General features: G+C 35.7%; 1 protein-coding gene across 32 annotated transcripts in view; it reads right to left on the bottom strand.

Annotated features, from left to right (window-relative positions):
• Positions 1 to 19,103, bottom strand: part of R3HDM1 (R3H domain containing 1) — a 206,436-nt gene that overhangs the window by 112,123 nt on the left and 75,210 nt on the right. For 13 of the 32 annotated variants that reach the window (XM_045479635.1, XM_045479651.1, XM_045479652.1 and 10 more), the window contains exons 2-3: positions 17,838 to 18,046; positions 16,027 to 16,237 (exon numbers count right to left, since the gene is read on the bottom strand). In XM_045479635.1, the coding sequence (XP_045335591.1) occupies positions 16,027 to 16,197 (171 nt within the window). In that variant the 5' untranslated portion in view covers positions 16,198 to 16,237; positions 17,838 to 18,046. Of the gene's footprint in view, positions 1 to 3,786; positions 3,877 to 4,339; positions 4,382 to 16,026; positions 16,241 to 16,802; positions 16,834 to 17,837; positions 18,047 to 19,103 lie in introns of all 32 variants that reach the window. The other 19 variants (XM_045479626.1, XM_045479627.1, XM_045479630.1 and 16 more) reach the window with 4 other exon arrangements.

Genomic DNA, 19,103 nt, shown 5'->3' with positions numbered 1-19,103 from the left:
GAGACGCCACTGCCAAACAAAAGAATAATGATCATCAATCATGACAATAAGAACAAGTGAGCATCAAGCCAACACTTAACAAAAAAATAGTTTTTTGAGTATCCTTTATAATCTCACACTCTTCCATTCTCTTGCCATATAAAAATGTAAGTACAGATTTTCCAAAACCAAATCCACACATCTGATTATTTTCTATTTTTGACTGACATATTACTGTTCCTCTTTCAATCACCACCATGTTTTAGAAAGGTTTCAAACAAGATTGTTTTCCTTCTGGATATGTAATATTTAACCCTGTGAAGTAATCATATTCTATAAAATAGAAAAAGGAATTCTACATTCCACTTCAAAAATAATAACATTAAATGTAATTTCAGAGCCCAAAGAAATTACTGGAAATTAATTCACATAGCCTAAAAAGGCAAAAAAAAAAAAAAAAAAAAAAAAAAAAGTCACAAATCTCTGTTTATTCAAGCCAAGTCATAAAGGTAGAATAATTTCCAGACCATTTCTACTAAAGACAGAGGTATGACCTTTTTGTAGACTAAATGATACTATTATTTATTGATGAAAAACACTGATCAATTACTTCACTTTTCTGGGTGATGGTTGCCATGGAAATAGGTGTAATAAATCAACATCAAAAAGGATATAAATTTCAGGAGTTGAATTTGCAGTCACAAGAATTTTATTAACCTTTTTTTACCCATGTAATTTTTTTTGGAAAGAATATTTGACAGAATTTCTGGTCAAATATATATATGTACTTTTTCCTATAGGGCTGCTGACTGTTATTTTTATCTTTGTTCTTCTGCTTCCTATTTCATCTCACTTCAAATTTGGGCTTAGAATATAGGGCACAAGCTCTGGACTAGCAATTTTTAGTAGAATGATGAACATCTGCTTTATGCCCTCCTTTGTCTTGCTTACCAAACTTCATGTATTAATCAACTTCATACATTCATCAATTGGTAAAAGTCATTCCTCTCACTATGATTCATTTTCTTATCCACTTTCCTTATTCTATTCCTAAATGTAAAACAGATATTTAAAAATGAATCCCAGAGCTATGTTTCAGAAGTAGAATATTACAGAAGTTTTCCTGACTTATAGATTTTACTCCTAACTCAAGAATAACCTATAGAATCCAGTTGGAAGATTTCACATTTAGGCCTTCACTAAAAGCAGCTTCCACTGAGTATCAGATTTCATTTCTAAATTCCCTTCCCAAAGCCCTACATTTTAATTACAGATATTAAACTATTTTGTCACGATGAACTGTATTTAAAAATATGGTAGGCTTCATACACCAAGGCCTTGCTTTCAGTTGGTACCAAGGCCTTGTTTTTAGTAGCAAATCAACGAGACATATTCAAAAACCCAGTAGTCCTTTTAAACGAACTCTTCTGACTATAAATAATTGGAAGGATAGCAACATCTCCACAGGAAGCTGTAATGCCTTTACTCTTCATTCTGTCATTGACATCTGTTATTGAGGTCACTTCCCTCTCATAAGCTCTCATCAGACACAAGTGACATCTCTTTTTTAATTGCCTCTCAACCTTTTGACTAATGAGTTTTATTCCAGATTAATTCCTCAAAAATCACATTCTGAAGCAGGCATTATTAGTTGGAAAGTGTCTCTACTACCAAGAATTGGATACCAGCACATTTCATGGGAAATAGTTTATTTTCTAATTCTCGTTCAGGTGCAATTGTTAAGTCAAGGCTTGGAAAAAGATGACTTTCTACTAAAAGGAATATCTTTTGCTCTGAGAGAACAATAATGGGTTATTACCTGAAAATAAAGAATTTATTGTATCCAAGAGAAACTGAGAAAGAATCTAGTAAGTGGAATACTGAACTCTGGCATAAATACTTTATTCATCATTCATATGCTATAACTTAGTTTCTGAACTTTATATAAACAGAAAAATTGTGATAAAAAATGTATACATTAATATATAATGTACACTCTTGATATTAATTTTTTCAGATGAATTTTCACTAGATATATTTATGTAGCACTATGAGAATTTTCCCTTCACTATTTTTCAGATCAGGTTAAAACGTACAAAGATCACCTTATCCTTTTTCTCATCAAGTATGCACTTTTTCTGTATTAACAGTCTAATTATGAATGACCCTTTTCATTTCCTCAATATCCTTGGACTAATTCCAGGAGGCTAAGATGGTGTAACATTTTGGCCAACAGAATGAAAAAATGAATTTTCAAAAAAATTACAATATCCACCGCTCCACCTTGTACAGGTGTATTCTTCACTCTTACTTGTACAAAATAACTTTTAAAATTGCTATTTCAAAAACAATTTCATTGATTTCTTCCAAAGTATACCATAACTCTCTAGCCTTATTAACAACCATGTAAAAGCCAAAGGTTAACATTTAAAACATGTTGTCTAGGCAATAGTTCTTAAGAAAACATTTCATTGTGTTTCTGCTTCTTGCTAGAAAGTTCATTATTACTAAAGCATATCTATGTTACAGAATACATAGAGCTATCTTTTATCTATGTAGTTAAATATTCAATAAAAATCATACAATTTGAACACTATGTTCCTGACACTTGAACAAATTTCAAAGGAAACTAATTTTTATACATTCTTCGTTGACAATAAAGAATTTATTTTCAAAACCTTCCTTTTCTTTTATTTTGGAAACAAAGAAGTGAAGTGGTTTTAAAAAACCCAACATGTTCTAAATATGTGACAACTATCTTTCACATCTATAATAGGCTTTTGAGGGCATCAGCTTCTAAATCAAGGCAAAGTATAACAATCTTTTTTTTTTCTTTTGAATTAATGTACAACTGGCATTTATTTAAAAAAAAAAAAAAGGTTGTACAACCTATCATGGCCTTTTTCCCCCCTTCCCTTGTTTTAGTCACAGTTTCTTAAATAACCAAAGTTGCTTCAATTCTTTGAAAATTATTATTGATGCAGAACGGGATATCAGGCTGCTCAAACTCTTAAGAAGTAGAACAAATCACCAACAGGCAAAGTTATCACACTGATAAAAACATTGGTAAAGCATCCTAAATTATTTAGGGATAAATGTCCAAAGGTAACATGAGACAAAGATCAATGCATGGCTAAGATTATCAGAAAAGTAAAGTCATAGCATTAAAAAGAATATATAAAAGGCAAACTGAACCATTTGCTTGAACCTCAGTTGTTTAATATTTTACAGGCACAGGCAGAAGAGAAATGAGAAGTATTAAACTATTATGGCCAACCTAACTAGAAAACTGGCTTCAGCATGCATTCAGGTTAATAAGTAAAATAATATATCAAGCCAAAGTCTTGGGTAGTCTCCTCTTCACACACAAGCAGTGTTTAACAAATTTATAAAAGCCAAAATAAAAAGGGCAAATTTCATCACAGTTATGCTCAGAAGTACTACTTAATATTTTATAACTTTTCAATAATTATTTATAATCCCTTAAAGTCATCTTCCCAGTTAATTATATAATCCCTAAATTTCTCCAGAGAGAAACCACTGCACCAAGCCTCAGATTGAAGCAATGAGGTTTTCCCGACTTTTATCTGTATCTTTGGTGGTATTATGAAATTAGCTTCACTCATTTAAAATAAAGCAAACAAATGAAAACACATACATAATGCACACACATGCATATACAACTTTTATTTAACCTTATGAAAAAATACTCTCCAGGAAGCAGGTTATTGTACCATGCCTTTAAATAACAATTTTTTGCTTTTGTTTTTCTTTTTTCTTTTCTTTTTTTTTTTTTTTTTTTTTTACCTGGTTCTCCTGTGATATCTCTGCTGTAGGGGGTGGTGGAGATTCTTCACACACTGCAAGGCTCCGAACTAGCTTTAACTTTGAGCTCGACTAAAGAGAAGTATTTAAAATTAACACTACATTTCACAAATCTAGGGCATATCCAAAAGCCCCCTAGAGTTAAAGTTTCTTTATAGCTTCTGCCATGTATAAAAGTAGGTGAAATGCGCAAGTTAAATATATCATTAAATACCACTAAAACCCTTTGTTAAGAGGGAAAACAAATATAGTTTTGAAAACTACAGCAATAGCAAGAATGGGACTAATTCCAATTTCAAAAACCAAAGAATGGTGAGAAAGCCATTTTCTCTAAAGATAGAGAACCATTAAAGATATAAAAGCAATGCACAAAAGCGACTAGGCAAGACAAAAACCCCAAATAAAACAAAATAAGCTTTCTGCCCCAAACAAAATATGACAAAACTAAACTGAATGCAGCGCTGTATGAAAACAAGGATTCATCAAGCATGAAGGAAGGCCCTTGGCATGCCAGCACAAAATATATTTACTATACCTTAGACCTTTTTCCTGTCTGTCCAAAGGATTGCAATGGCCGCTGAACACACAAGAAAGATTCGTATTAAATTTCACACTGAAACAAAATGTTTGTTGCTTAATTCATAATCCTAAACCACAGAGAAACTACCTGCACAAAGTACTGGAAATGAGGAAATCAAAGTTGGTTTTAAGTAAAAAAGTATTGATTCCTCCCAGAATCACACTTATAGAAGATTCTCTAAAATCCTTCTGTGGGTATTTTGGTATTTTCTTTAAGTCAGCAAATGGCCAAAATTTCCATGTTAACTGAGTTAAATGGAACTTATAAAGTAACTAATTAGATACACTAAAATAAAATATACTTCTTAAGAATTTTATAACATATTACATTTTAGCTAAGGTGAGGAAAACATACACACACACACACATACACATGCACACACACCTGAGTGATTTTAAGTAGCTATGCTTAGAAAAGTTTCCAAACTTACTAAGAATGCTTTAAATGCACACTGAGTCAGAGTACCATCACATATCTACTGAGTCTTTTTAACACTATAAAGAGGTACACCACCAGTTTATTAATGATGGAATCCTATTTGCCTGGTCTAGGGTAAGGCAAAGAAGCAGAAAGAAAAGAGGGCAGTTACAATATGCATTTCATTCAGCATGACTGGAAGATCACACGACCTGGACACCCGCTGGGACAACCAGCTCTAGTTTGTGATACCAGGCTCTGGTTTGGGAAAGCAGCTGAAGTGCCTATGAAATGAAGCCAGACAGGTTTTAAACACTTTACTTCTTCCCACCTCCTTTCAATCTACCTCTCAACCCCAATCCCCAATAGGTATCTATCATTCATACACATTAAAACCAGGAAGCTAGTTTGGTACCAAACATAAAACAGGTGAAAAAGTCCTTCTTAATACCTAGATTAGTATGCTTTGCATATGAAAAAAAAAAGCCACTATTTCATTCTTCCACCCAAAAAAGCCTTATGTAAAACCAACAGAAATGGGAATCTGGGGATTCCTGGGTGGCTCAGTTGGTTGAGCATCTGACTCTTGATTTCGGCTCACGTCATGATCTCACTGTGGTGAGACTGAACCCCGCATCGGGCCCCATGCCGGGCAAAGAGCCTGCTTAAGATTCTGTCCTACTCACTCACTCTCACTTTCTGTCTTTCTCTCTCTCGAAGAGGAAGAAGAAGAAAAAATGAGAATCTGCAGTACGAGTGTGTCCTGGTACCCATTTTGTATCCAAAGTTCTTGAAATATAAGAGGCACTATATTTTGGGGAGTTTTGACTCTGGATTACCAGAGTCATTTAGCAATAACAAAAGAAAAGTAGAAAAAATAAAGAAGAAAACGGCATGGAAGTGCACACAGATGCATATGTCAGTGCTTCCTGCCTATGAGACCTTCTGCATGTCGGTACTGTCTTCTGTTTCTATTTACTTTCCTCTTTAATTTGTTCAAGAGGATTTCTAAGTCTGTACTGATATCTAAAAGCAGAATTAAAAAAGTTATGCTACATAATGCAGTAAGGACTTACAGGCCAAAAAGTGGGAGAAAATCAATAGATGAACACCAGAAAATCCACATAACTAAATGAGGTCCAAGGCACTAGAAGGGAAAAGAATTTGTGACTTACTCCCCTTCTCTTAAACCCTTACAATTTTAAGCATCAAGAGTACAAAACTTTCTATTGAAAAATTAAAAAAAAATTTTTTTTTAATGTTTTACTTATTTTTGAGACAGAGAGAGACAGAGCATGAGCAGAGGAGGGGAAGAGAGAGAGGGAGACAACAGAATCCGAACCAGGCTCCACACTCTGAGCTGTCAGCACAGAGCCCGGCGCAGGGCTTAAACTCACAAACCATGAGATCATGACCTGAGCCGAAGTCAGCTTAGCTGACTGAGCCACCCAGGCACCCCAGTCTATTGAAAAATTTTAAAAGAGATGATTAAATGGCAAGTACAAACTGTATTTCCCAAGTAGAAGGGTTGACTTTAAATTTCTAGCTTTGCTTATTAGTAGGTGATCCTGGTCAAATTTTTTTCGGTTTATTCTCATCTGTATAAAAGTTCATATGATTTGTACTAATTTTCAAGGCTCCTGAATAGCTTCAATTAAACAGCAGAGTAAAAAAGGTGCTCTATAAAACCTAAAGCACTATATATAATAGATTATTAAAAGTTAGGAACCTAGCATGTCAGAAAACCTATGTCCTATTTCTAATCACTAGACCTAAGATTTAACTTAAAAAAAAATTAAGTGGGGATACTGTATATTACCCCTACAGTAATTGTTTAGAGTTTTTATAGACTCATACATGCATTCACCATCTCAGTTTTAATTCATAAGGAACTTTTGATAACAATAAAGATAAAAAAAGAGGTAAAATCTCAATGTGATTTCATTTAACATGTTCTGAATTCCTGCTTGTATACATGACACTGCCACACACTGGGCTACACAGATGAATAAGACTATTTCTGGTCTCAGGAACCTTAGAGTCCAAGTTCAGGATTACTAAACAGTCCACCAGAACCCAAAACCTTCAGACTACTACCTGTGACAGAATACTAAAGATGGTCTCCCCATATTCCAATCCCCTGATAATTTAATCAAACTCTAACCTAAGTAAAGCTGTGAGGGGGTTTTGGAGACGTAATTAAAGTCCCAATTCAGTCCATCATAAGATACAGATAATCCAGCAGGGTTTGACACATTCATGAGAGCTCTTTTAAAGCTGAAAGTTTTCTTTGGTTGGGAGAAGGGCAAGTCAGAAAACAACGGGTGAGAAGGACATGACACACCAGTGTTGGCTTCGAAGATGGAGAGGCCATGGGAGGATTGCAGGCAGGCTCTAAGGAGCAGAGAGTAAGCAGCCCGTGGCTGAGAAGTCAGCAAGGAAACGTGGACCTCAAACTTAAAGCTAGCTGCAAGGAACTAAATTACACTAGCAACTGGAATGAGCTTGGAAGCAAATTCTTCCCTGAGTCTCCAGATAAGGGCCTAGGCTGGCCAACACCTTTGAGTTTGGCTTTGTGAAACCCTAAACAAAGAACTCAGCTGAACCCAACTTAGCTTCAACAGAACTCTGAGTTGGCAAGTGGATGCTACTTTTAAGCATCTAAGTTTACAGTAATACGCTATGCTGCAATAGAAAACTAATACACTACTACATTAAATAGATTATAAAATGCCAAAGGGCCATTATTCAATAAAAATCAGTTATAACTTCACTTCAAATAGCAAAGAACTGAAATTACATAATATATACATAACAACAAAGCAGAGAAAACATGTTGTGTGTATTAAAACAAACAGCCTTTGTTTTACATTTTGGTATCATTTTGGCAGCCAGATTTGACTTTAAATAGGAATAAAATTATTTTAAAAATGTATCTTTTTAAGGAATAATTTTTACTTTTTCCTCATTTTTTTTTTAAATTAGTGAAAAATACACATAAAATTTACCATATTAGCGGTTAGGTGTACAGATCAGTAGTATTAAATGCATTCATAATGTTGTGCAACCATCACTACCATCCACATCCATAACTCTTCATCTTGTAAAACTGAAAGTTACTCTATTAAATTTAACTCCTCATTCTCCTTTCCCCAGCCCCTGGCAACAACCATTCTACTTTGTCTTAATGATTCTGACTACTTTAAGTACCTCATAAAGGTGAAAGCACATAGTATTTGCCTTTTGTGACTGGATTATTTCACTTAGCATAATGACCTCAAGGTTGTAGCATGTTGCAGAATTTCCTTCCTAAGGCTGAGTAATATTCAATTTTATGTATATACCAAAACACGCTTACCCATTCATTCATCTGTTGATGGATCCATTTGAGGTGATTCAATGTTTCAGTTATTGTGAATAATGTTGCTATGAACGTGGGTGTACAAATATCTCTTCAAAATCCTTTTAATTTTTTTTGGGGGGGGAGGGGACTTAAAAGTGGAATTGCTGGATCACATAGTAGTTCTATTTTTAAGTTTTTTATTAACTGTTATGCCGCTTTCCACTAGTGGCTGTCCCATTTTAAGTTCCCACCAAGATTGTACAAGGTTTTAATTCCCCTACATCTTGCCAAAACGTGCTTTCTGGTTTTTGATATCCATCCAAATGGGTATGAGGTAGTATCTCATTGTGGTTTTGATTTGCTTTTCCCTAATGTTTAATGATGATGTGTATCTTTTCATGCACTTACTGGCCATTCATAGATATTTGGAGAAATGTCTATTTAAGTCCTTTGCCCATTTTTGAATAGGGTTGTTTTGTACTTGTGTTTTTAGGAATTCTCTATATATTCTGGTTATTAATCACTTATCAGATACATGATTTACAATATTTTCTCCTATTCTATGGGTTGTCTGTCTACTCTGTTGACAGTGTCTTGTAATGCACAATTAAGAAGTTTTTTTCATGAAATCTAACTTGTCTTTTCTTCTTTTGTTACCTGTGCCTTTGGTGTCATAGCCAAGAAATGATTGCCAAATCTAATGTCATAAAAGTAATCACCCTCCCCCCGTTTGAGATTTTGATTCACATTCCATTTGGTATCCTGATTAGAGTAAAAGCAGTGAGAATTATGCTTTACAAACACTGCATTATTGCAATATCGTGATATGGCTTTAAATGGATTGTATACGAGAAAAAAATAACACTGGAATTAAGGCAATAACTACATATGCAAACCAAGCACATTACTCTGACACAGCCCTTAGTAAAAAGCTCTTTTGATTAAGTGATAACTGATATTGCTGCAAGCAGGTCAGTCACTGAGTTGAAGGATAAGCTTTGAATGGCTTCATTCATTTAAAAAAGTACCTCCTACTGGCCCACCATGGCCAAAGGAAGCCTCTGCTAATCTCCACCGGTGTCACTTGCAATCACTGTGCCTACAATCTTCTGATACACCTGACTGAACACCTGTTTTATCTATAAAAGATCGATCTCTCCAGTGACCATGATCCTGATCAGGGTGGAGACATGTGTTGGCACATTTCATGGAATAGCAGAGCCTCTCAGTAAAAAAAGCAAGGCGGTTCAGGGTATAGTGGAAGATGGGTCTTCAGACCACTTTTAATTCACGGCCAACACAGCTTAACAAATCTTGATTAGCCATCCTGGAATACCCCTCCATGGTAGTTTTTAGCTGAGAGAAGATACTAATGGCAAGAGTCATATTAAAGCAAGATTCATCTGTCCCTAGTCTCCTCTCACCTGCTTGATAGAGATGCTGAATATCTTCCTGAGCCAATTGGTAGTATGTATGCATATGAGCTTAGCATTTTATTTTCCCCTTCCAAAACCCATCCATCTTGAGAACACTTTGGCTATCTTATCTGACTCTCATTAGCCAAGTCTCACTAATTAGGAAGCAAACTCCAGCTGTGGTCAGGGATGCCTCTTGGAGTGTCCTCAGTTTTGCAAATGTTGTAGCATTTACAAGACTCAACAAAAAGAGCTTGGGTTCACTATAAAATGCACAGAAACACAGATGCTGCTTTTAGGGTAGTTGGGCAAAAATAAGCTTGGGAAAGATGACTATCACTGCTCTGGAAAAACCACATGGAGGTAGAAGGCTGGAGGTGACTCTTGGTTATCCACTGGCTCTCCAAGTGACCTGGGCATGGATATCTGGAAAACGGAAGGGGTGCTCAGATAAACTCTGGGAACTTTAGCTGTGACTGTTTGAGTTTTATGAATTTAACTACAAAATGGTAAGTTACTACCTTGAGCATCTCTTGCGGACTCAGGATCTTCTTTGGAAGAAATGTCAATGGGATTAACAGAGGGCACGTCTCTTCCAAGGCATTTCTTCCTCAGGTTCTTAAAGGGTGATGGTGGTGATGAATACCTCCACTGATGTCCATGATATTCAAATGGAAACGCATCCAGCCTGAACCCAAACACACATTGTCTGGGTCTGGCACCAGAAGACTAATATAGTCTTGTCTCGGATCTCAGCATCAACTCCTTTCTTGAAAATGTCACATTCTCTCTGGTAATACTGAACCAGGCCAGTGGCTTTCCTCCCATTGTCTGTGGGGCCATCATCAGTGTATTGCTGCTCTGGGCTATGTGTGTTTCTGCTGGAAATACCCAATGTTCAGGGAGTCTGGCTTCACTAATCATTTGGTTGGGGTAGCTTCCACAGGTTAATGGTTGTTTTCCTTTATTAGCATTGTTGCTTTTGTCTTAGGTATCCAACATCCTCACTGTTCAAAGTATAGTCCAATACTGGTACCAGCTGGGAGGGTGTTGAGATTCAGAATCTTGGGGGTATTACCCCACACCTCCTTCAGTCTGTTTTGTGGCTATGCAGTGTTCACCCTCTGACTTCCTTAAAGTCGTCAACTTTTAATAGGTCTGGCAGCTCCAGCTCCATGGCCCTTTCTGTCTTGGGTGTGCAGATCGCAGCAGGTATCCCTGGGAACTGGAGATGTCTTGGAGGTGGTGGGGCTGGGGACTGAAAAAATCCCCTTGGTGTCCTAAGAAATCAGTGCAAATCCAATGTCATGATGTTTCCTCCCTGTATTCTTTTAAGAGCTTCATAGTTTTAGCTCTTGCATTTAAGTCTTTCATAGATTTTGTGTTAATTTTTATATATGGCATTAAGTAAAGCTCCAACTTCCTTCTTTTGCATGTGGATATCCAGCTGTTCCAACACCATTTGTTGAAAAGACTATCATTCTCCACGGTATTGGCACCCTTTTCAAAAATCATTTGACTGGAGCAACTGGGTGGCTCAGTTGGTTAGGCGTCCGACTTCGGCTCAGGTCATGATCTCATGGTTTGTGAGTCTGACCCCGCATCAGGCTCTGCTTACAGCTCAGAGCCTGAAGCCTGCTTCGGATTCTGTGTCTCCCTCTCTCTCTGCCCCTCCCCTGCTCACGCTCTCTCTGCCTCTCTCAAAAATAAACATTAAAAAAAAAAAGTTGAATTCATTAAATATTAATAAAAGACAATAAAAGTATAATACACAAATCTGGAACTTAATGCAAAGAAACAGAGTACTTCACTGCAATTCTGGGGAGCTTATGTCAAGAAATAAGTTTTATTTTGTGTTTTACTACTAAAAAAAAGAATGCTGTGTGAGAATAAAGGGACTATTCTAACAAGCCATGTTGTTGTGCTATTAGTAATAAATAATTAGTAACGTGCTGATGATAATAACTATTATAGAATATTTATTCTATAGATAGAGAATCTACCTAGATTCTATACCTACCACTAGCTAGGCTCTCACTATATACCGGGTATGTTAGATACATCCTTTATATCTTTGTTGGAGAAAAAGGAAAACAGTTAAGATCTGTATGATTTTATACAGACAGCGACAGACAGAGCATGAATGGGGGAAGGTCAGAGAGAGAGGGAGACACAGAATCCAAAACAGGCTCCAGGCTCTGAGCTGTAAGCACAGAGCCCAACACGGGGCTTGAACTCACGGACCGCGAGATCGTGACCTGAGCTGAAGTCGGACGCTCAACCGACTGCGCCACCCAGGCACCCCTCATTCAATCCTTTAAACAAAAACTTCTTGGGGCGCCTGGGTGGCGCAGTCGGTTAAGCGTCCGACTTCAGCCAGGTCACGATCTCGCGGTCCGTGGGTTCGAGCCCCGCATCGGGCTCTGGGCTGGTGGCTCAGAGCCTGGAGCCTGTTTCCGATTCTGTGTCTCCCTCTCTCTCTGCCCCTCCCCCGTTCATGCTCTGTCTCTCTCTGTCCCCAAAATAAATAAAAACGTTGAGAAAAAAAAAAAAGAAAAAAATTTAAACAAAAACTTCTTTACATGTTTCATCAATTAAATAATTTAATGCCTGTTAACCTCCTGTTGGTCAATGTGGTCTGTACCTTGAGTTTTTCTGATAACCCTATTAGATTGCCATTGTTTTCTTGTCTCTTGCATGGCCCATCTTCCCTTTTTTTAAAGAAAGGCATTGGAGCTCACCTGGGGATACAAGATGTAGGTATTTTGTCTTGACTATCAAAAGGCCTGCTACAGAAACAGAGTATACTAAGCACCTACTTCAACTGATTTTGTCTGGTAAATTCACTCATATAGATCAGAAGCTGTTCATGCTCTTTGGCACATAAAGGTCTAGTTGTAAACAAAAATCAGTTCTCATTTCCTCCACAACAAAGGTTACCAACACAATCTGGACTGGCCATCCTATTGTTCAATAAATAGTTTGTTGGGAGAGGGATCATTGTTTAATCTGCTCTAAAATAGGTTTGGATTGTGTTTATATACACATGTACACAGATGAGTACCCCTACACAAAGCATTTGTCCTGTACAACAATACAATTAAAAAAGAATGGGGAAGTTGAATATATAGTAAGCAGAGCACAAGATTTCTAATTCTACATTTGAAATAAATGACTACAAAAAATCAAGACAAGTAATTCACCCTAAATTTAATCTGAAAATTCTATCCCTGAGAAAAATCGAACACCAGAGGGCATATTAATCAGTTATACAAAGAAAACCAAAGCAAACACTTCTCCCCTTCCCCCACCATTCATTAAAGATTAGTTGTAGTCGAACATTTTTCTGGATTTAGAAGCTTGACTCCTCATCACTCCAATCTTCTAATTATTATACAATCATAAAAAGTCCAATATACAACTTAATATCTGTAATAGGAATAGCGTGTGGCAGTAGAAAAATTACTCAGCAAAAACTCTTTGCACAATTATCTGGGACCATAATCAACAGTTCAGAACCAACCCCACAGTAATTATGTAGGTAAGTTAACTTCTTGACATTAATGTACACAGATCGCTCAAATTAGCACTGAAGTATTCTTAAGGAAGTAATTCTAAAACTTCTATAAAAGATTATAACCCGAAATATAACTCTGAATGAAGAACACAACTAACATTTTTAAAAAAGAGAGTCACGCCAGCAGAATTACATATAAATGCAATGGTTAAGGAGCTCTATGAGATAGTCCACTTGTAATCATCGAAGGTAATGTCCAATGTCTGCTGTCCTCTCTCCAGTTTGATAAAATTTTTTATATAAATGCTATCTTTAACACTTTAACATAGTAGAAAACTGTAAGATGTCTTCACAGTATTATAGAAGCTACTACATCCCTTCGTTCAAAAATGACTTTTTCTAAATAAAGCACTAAGGGGGTGGTCAGGAAATTAAGACTTGGGAATGGATGAAATATATGCTTCTTGAGGAAACATTTTCATTTTTCTAAGTCACTTCAAGTATTACTGGGTTGAAGCAAGACAACAGATATAAGTTTATTCAGAATGATAGACAAGGAAATAGGCAATATATTGGTTTATTCAAAATTCTTAATAGGAAACATATATAAGTTGATATACACATCTAAATTTAAGTAAATACAGTGGCTATTAAAATTAAACCTTTAGCCAGCATCTTAAAGGTACCCAAGAAAGATGAAATGTCTACTAGTATGTCACAAGGTAACTCCATAGTAAGTTAAAAGATAATTTTTTATTAGCCAGATTTTTCGTAACAAGACTATTCTACTGATGCTTAACACAGTTGACTTTTTTTTACATTATAATAGGTAAAAATATAGGAAAAAACTTTTATATTTATTAATCTACTTCCATTTCTAATTTCCACTACTTAAATCTCTTCCATGTAAGTTGTTTTGACTGTAAGCCTCTTGCCAGACACCTTGCATGGAGGCATGTTGGATCTCAAAAAGTTCCAAGCAGAGTAAATATTCTCACATACAGTAAACTCTTAACACACATCTGAACAAACTGTGAATATAGCATTCAACAGATTAATATAAGATGAATTCTCATGTTCTCTTTGTTTCTCTTCCCAATCTTTATAGTCATGATGCTGAATGCAGTATGTCAGAGACCATGTTCATTTTTGCTTACTATAGTATTTCCTTTGCATAGAATAGGCTTTCAATAAGTGTTTGGGGAATGCATGCAATTTTCCTATATTCCTATAGTATGAACTGTGCCATGATTCAACAGTGCTTACTGCCAAGGGCAACACAACACACACAGTAAGAAATGCAATAATCCAAACTGATCGCTTGTTTATAAGCATGACCTGGAAAAGGGAGTATTAGGTATAAAAAAGGGACTAAAAGGAAATCTTCTACTATTTCAATAATAAGTGCAGTAGAATTTTAGCAGATTTTCTCTGATTCAATCAGGATACTGGCATGCTGCCATCACAGTGTAGTGACGGCAAGCTTGGCAATTTGTTTTAAAAAGTGCTATTACTAAAAATCACTAGGAAAAGTATTTCTGCCAATTTCTTAGGTAATTACCACTTGACTATACTTAATCAGTGGGGCCTAAATGCCTTTTTATAGCTATGTGAGTTGCTTTCATTTTCTAACACATTTCTGGCATATAATGGGGAATAAACAAAGTTTCTGACTGAATGAATGAAATAACCCTTAAAAGAAACTTCTTTACTTATAAGAAAAGTATATTAAAAAAATAGCCCTTTATGCTTATAAAAAAGTAGCCCTCGAGATCTTCAGGATGTAATAAGAATGACAGAATAACGGTAAAATATTTTCTCCAACCTAGAATTCTTTATTCATAGGGCTAAACTAAAACAAATGAGTTAGAAATAATATTTTAAAGTTTTGTGGTAGATTAAAGGTCTTTCTTTCCTACTGAGATGGAGACTCTAATTGCTCCTCCCTTGAATCTGGGCTAACTTTATTCACATATGTCATCAAAAGATGACAGAAGAGACATTCTGGGACTTCTAAGCCTAGTCAAAAGAATGCTTGCAGCTGTGGTTGGTTCCTGGAACATTCTTTCTGTGACCCCTGAGTCATCACATAGTAAGTGTGACTACTACCCTGGTCAGCCATGCTGGAGGGGCCGCAGGGAGATGCTCCCAGTTCCAGGTGAGAAGACATCTCAGCCGTTCCCACCATGGTGTCAGATATGTGAGCGAAATAGTTTTGGACTTTCCAGGCCAGTCCATCTATCAGTTAAATACTGGCAAAAAACCACTTTTGTTGCCTTAGGCAACAAATTCACTAAAAATTCAGTAAACCAAGCCCTTATGCCATCTTCCTGACTCACAAATCATGGGACATTACTAGAACATTCAGAAGTGAATACTGTAAGTACTACCTGAAATAATTTTTACCTATCTTGAATCTGTTGACCAATTCATCAATTTCCATCTATGCCTGGAATTAAAAGCCTTCTCAGTAGTTAATTCTAAATCATATATGTGTAGCAGCAAAAGCCTCACATGAATTCGTTTTTCCCAGCGACCTCTGTTCTCAGTCATGGGTGACTGCTTCCCTTAAGGGTTGTTTTTGCCAAGAAAACTTCTACAGTTTGCAATCTTACTTATTCTTCTCTCCTTTAAGGGTTCTTAGGTTAGATCCTGAACTCTCATGATGCTAATAGGTGCAGAGGAGTACAAAAAAGTAGAAACCCAATAAAAAATGAATTGGACACATACAAATGAAAGCAATTATAAGTAAATACAAAGCAAATCAAAGATACAAGCAATTCAAAGAGCTACACTCAACAATCTGATCCAGATAGCTCAAAAAACAGTTAGTAAACACATCCCAAAGGGTCAACTTACCCTTTTAGAATTTTGAGCGTGAGATTGGTATAAAGAGTATAATTGTATCTTGAGAATTAGTATTTGTAGTCAGAGAGAAAATCCTGTTTACCTGCAAATCAATATTGTTGTCAATACAACGTTCATTCTTCTCTGCCAAAATCTTCCCATAGTTTTCTGATTTGATAAGATTTTCAACTCTGGTTTTATCTTTCACTTCTGCCTCCAAATCCTTCATTGTTTCAGTTTCATTTTTTACAGTAACAGTATCAGACATCCTCATCAGCAAAGGTTATTTTAGAATTCTACAGGGAACTTGAAGCCTTAGCAAGAAAGAAAAAAAATTTAAATTCAGTTTGAAACATCTCTTAAATTCAGTTACTATACAATATTGACTGATGCCTTCTATGGTCCAGGAATAATGTTGGCTTTAAACAAGATAGAAGCAACATTCCTACTTTCAAAAACTATAGAATTTAGTGGCAGACATATACACTAAAAAAGGTATACAATGAGATAAGAGCTACAGTAAGGGTATGAGGTGATTCTGAAATACATGCCACTTTTAAAAATTATTTTTCTAAAGTTCACTTATTTTTGGGGGTGGGCAGAGAGAGAGAGAGGGAGGCAGAGCATGAGTGGGGAGGGCCTGAGAGAGAGACAGACACAGAATGTGAAGCAGGCTCCAGGCTCTGAGCTGTCAGCACAGATCAGGACGTGGCGCTCGAACTCACCGCGAGATCATGACCTGAGCCAAAGTCAGATGCTTAACCGACTGAGCCACCCAGGGGCCCCACACACACAACTTTTAAAGGGTCTTAAGAAACATTAAGGAGTGATCCATATTAAAGTAATGGTTGTAGTTATAAAGGTAAATAGAGATTTACCTTTTTCTAAAAAGGATTTCAGGAGTATCTTCCTGTAAGAAAAATATATTTCTATTATAGCCTTCATTTAGATGCCTAAAGTTCCAAATTTTTAAAAGGAAATAATTAAAAAAAAAAAAAAAAAACCAGCAACATTCTATACAAAACACAGTTGGTAATCTGCATTAATAATCTGCATTATGAATCAAGCATTGAAAACTCTCCTGACATGTGATTCAGTGACAAACAACACCTATTATCAGACATTTTAGTATACAGATTCCTCAGAAAATCAAATGCGTAAGATGCCAATATATTTCATACCTTTAGTGAGTTTAAGAAAACACTTTATGCTGATACCAAATAGCAGTGCATCAGGGACAGCTGTCATTTTTGAACCTGTGAGAAATGTGGCCTTATAGAACAAAACTTGATGTAAACAACTTCTATTTTTTTTCTAGCTTTATCGAGATATTATTGACATAAAACAATGTGTAAGTTTAAGGTGCATGACATGATGATATGATACGTATATATTGTGAAATGGTTACCACAATGTATCACCTCACATAATCATAAACAAATACCTAAACAAATTTCAGAAATCCATAAACACATCTGAAAAGGTTAAAAAAAAAACCCACACAAAAAAAAACAAACAAAAAAAAGAGGGAGAAATAGATTCTAAAGTCACAGGTAGACTAAACTGATTTTAAAAAGTTTTCCTTAGGGCACCTAGATAGCTCAGTTGATTAAGCGTCCAACTCTTGATTTTAGTTAAGGTCATGATTTCACAGTTCCTCCTGAGATTGAGACCTAGGTCGGGCTTACAGCACCTGGGATTCTCTCTCAAAAAAAAAAAAAAAAAAAAAAAAAAAAAAAAAAAAAAAAGTCTTCCTTAATTATATTCCATACCAGAGTTAACTGACTTATTTTCAAAACAACAAGGTTATTAAAGGGTAGGGCATTTCTTAAAATACTCTGGCTCCCTGCTTTTCATATGTAAGATTTTAAAAGAAAAAGGGGTATGTTTTTCTTGAGTGATAAGACAGTTTACCTGATGTGTCCTATGGAATTGGGATTGTGGTGTCCCACAAAAATAAAATAAAGTAATCCAAGGTTCTTTTTCACAGTTGTCAGCCAGGATGTCAAGTGTATTGAACCATCTGGAATCTGGCAGGAGGAGTCCCATGTCCTTGTCACCACTGTAGATTCCTGGCCTGAAATGGACTGTCGTGAATCAAATATATCATACCTTTCAGTGGCCTAAAATTAAAATAAGAAAAAACATTTTAACAAAAGAGCCAAGGGGAGGAACACTACATAGTAATTTGGAAATTAAAAATGTTACTGTTGGTGAATTTACTAGTTTCTTGTCTTAAACAAAAGTCAGAATGCATACTTACAACTAATTTTGACATGTATTAGTTTGTGAGCCTAAATAAGTCACTGAGGCCACCTACAGAGTTTAGCAGTAAAAGCAGAGGGGAGAAGAAAGCTAGGGAACTAATTCATAACAAGAATTTAGTATGTGGTCAGTGTTGTAAGAGAGATATTTATTTATTTTATAAAGGAAAAAAAGTTTGTCTAAGATTGCAACCAAGAATGTTTAACTCCAAAGAGTTTTCTTCCAGAGCTCCAACTCTATGGATTTAATGGAAGACTATAATTTTGAATAATGATCACACTCTAGATTTTTAAGAGCACAAAAGAACAAAAGGCTATAATAAGCCATTTAACATTTTCAAAGAAACCCACATGGTCTGTTAAAAGTAAATGTCTAAAGGGTAGAAAGATTATTTTTAAAGACATCTGAAATGCCAAAATTCTTTAAGTGTCATCTGTTTTTAAAGTCAGTTTCATTTTATGTATTTATGCTATAAATGAATACATCATACTAAACAAATCGCTCTAAAAATCCTATATTGCTCTTCCATTTTCCTTTGATAGTTTTGTTGTCTATTAATAAACTGAAAAGTACAATTTTAAGGTGAAACAACAGAACAAGTAAGGTGTAAGCACCAAGAGAAAGGATGCTAGTATTACCAACCATGCATCATAGAACCATTAACATCTTATACTAGCTCTTCAAAAACTATCTTGAAATAGAATAATTTAGAACCCTGATATATAAATTCACATTAGTTTTCACATCTCAATTTCACTGTCTGACTAAGGGATAACAAAAAGGAGGCAACATAAGCAAATGTCAAAGTTGTTTGCTAAATGACATTGTCCTCTCTATTTGACTGAGGTTTTTGGCCCACTAAATCAAATGAAATGTGTTTTTTTCCCCCTGCAAAAAACAAACACAACAAAAAAT

This window comes from Leopardus geoffroyi, chromosome C1 (genome assembly GCF_018350155.1).
Source record: "Leopardus geoffroyi isolate Oge1 chromosome C1, O.geoffroyi_Oge1_pat1.0, whole genome shotgun sequence".
Taxonomy (NCBI): domain Eukaryota; kingdom Metazoa; phylum Chordata; class Mammalia; order Carnivora; family Felidae; genus Leopardus; species Leopardus geoffroyi.
Note: the sequence above shows the minus strand (reverse complement) of the source record. Positions and strands in the feature narration are given on the sequence as shown.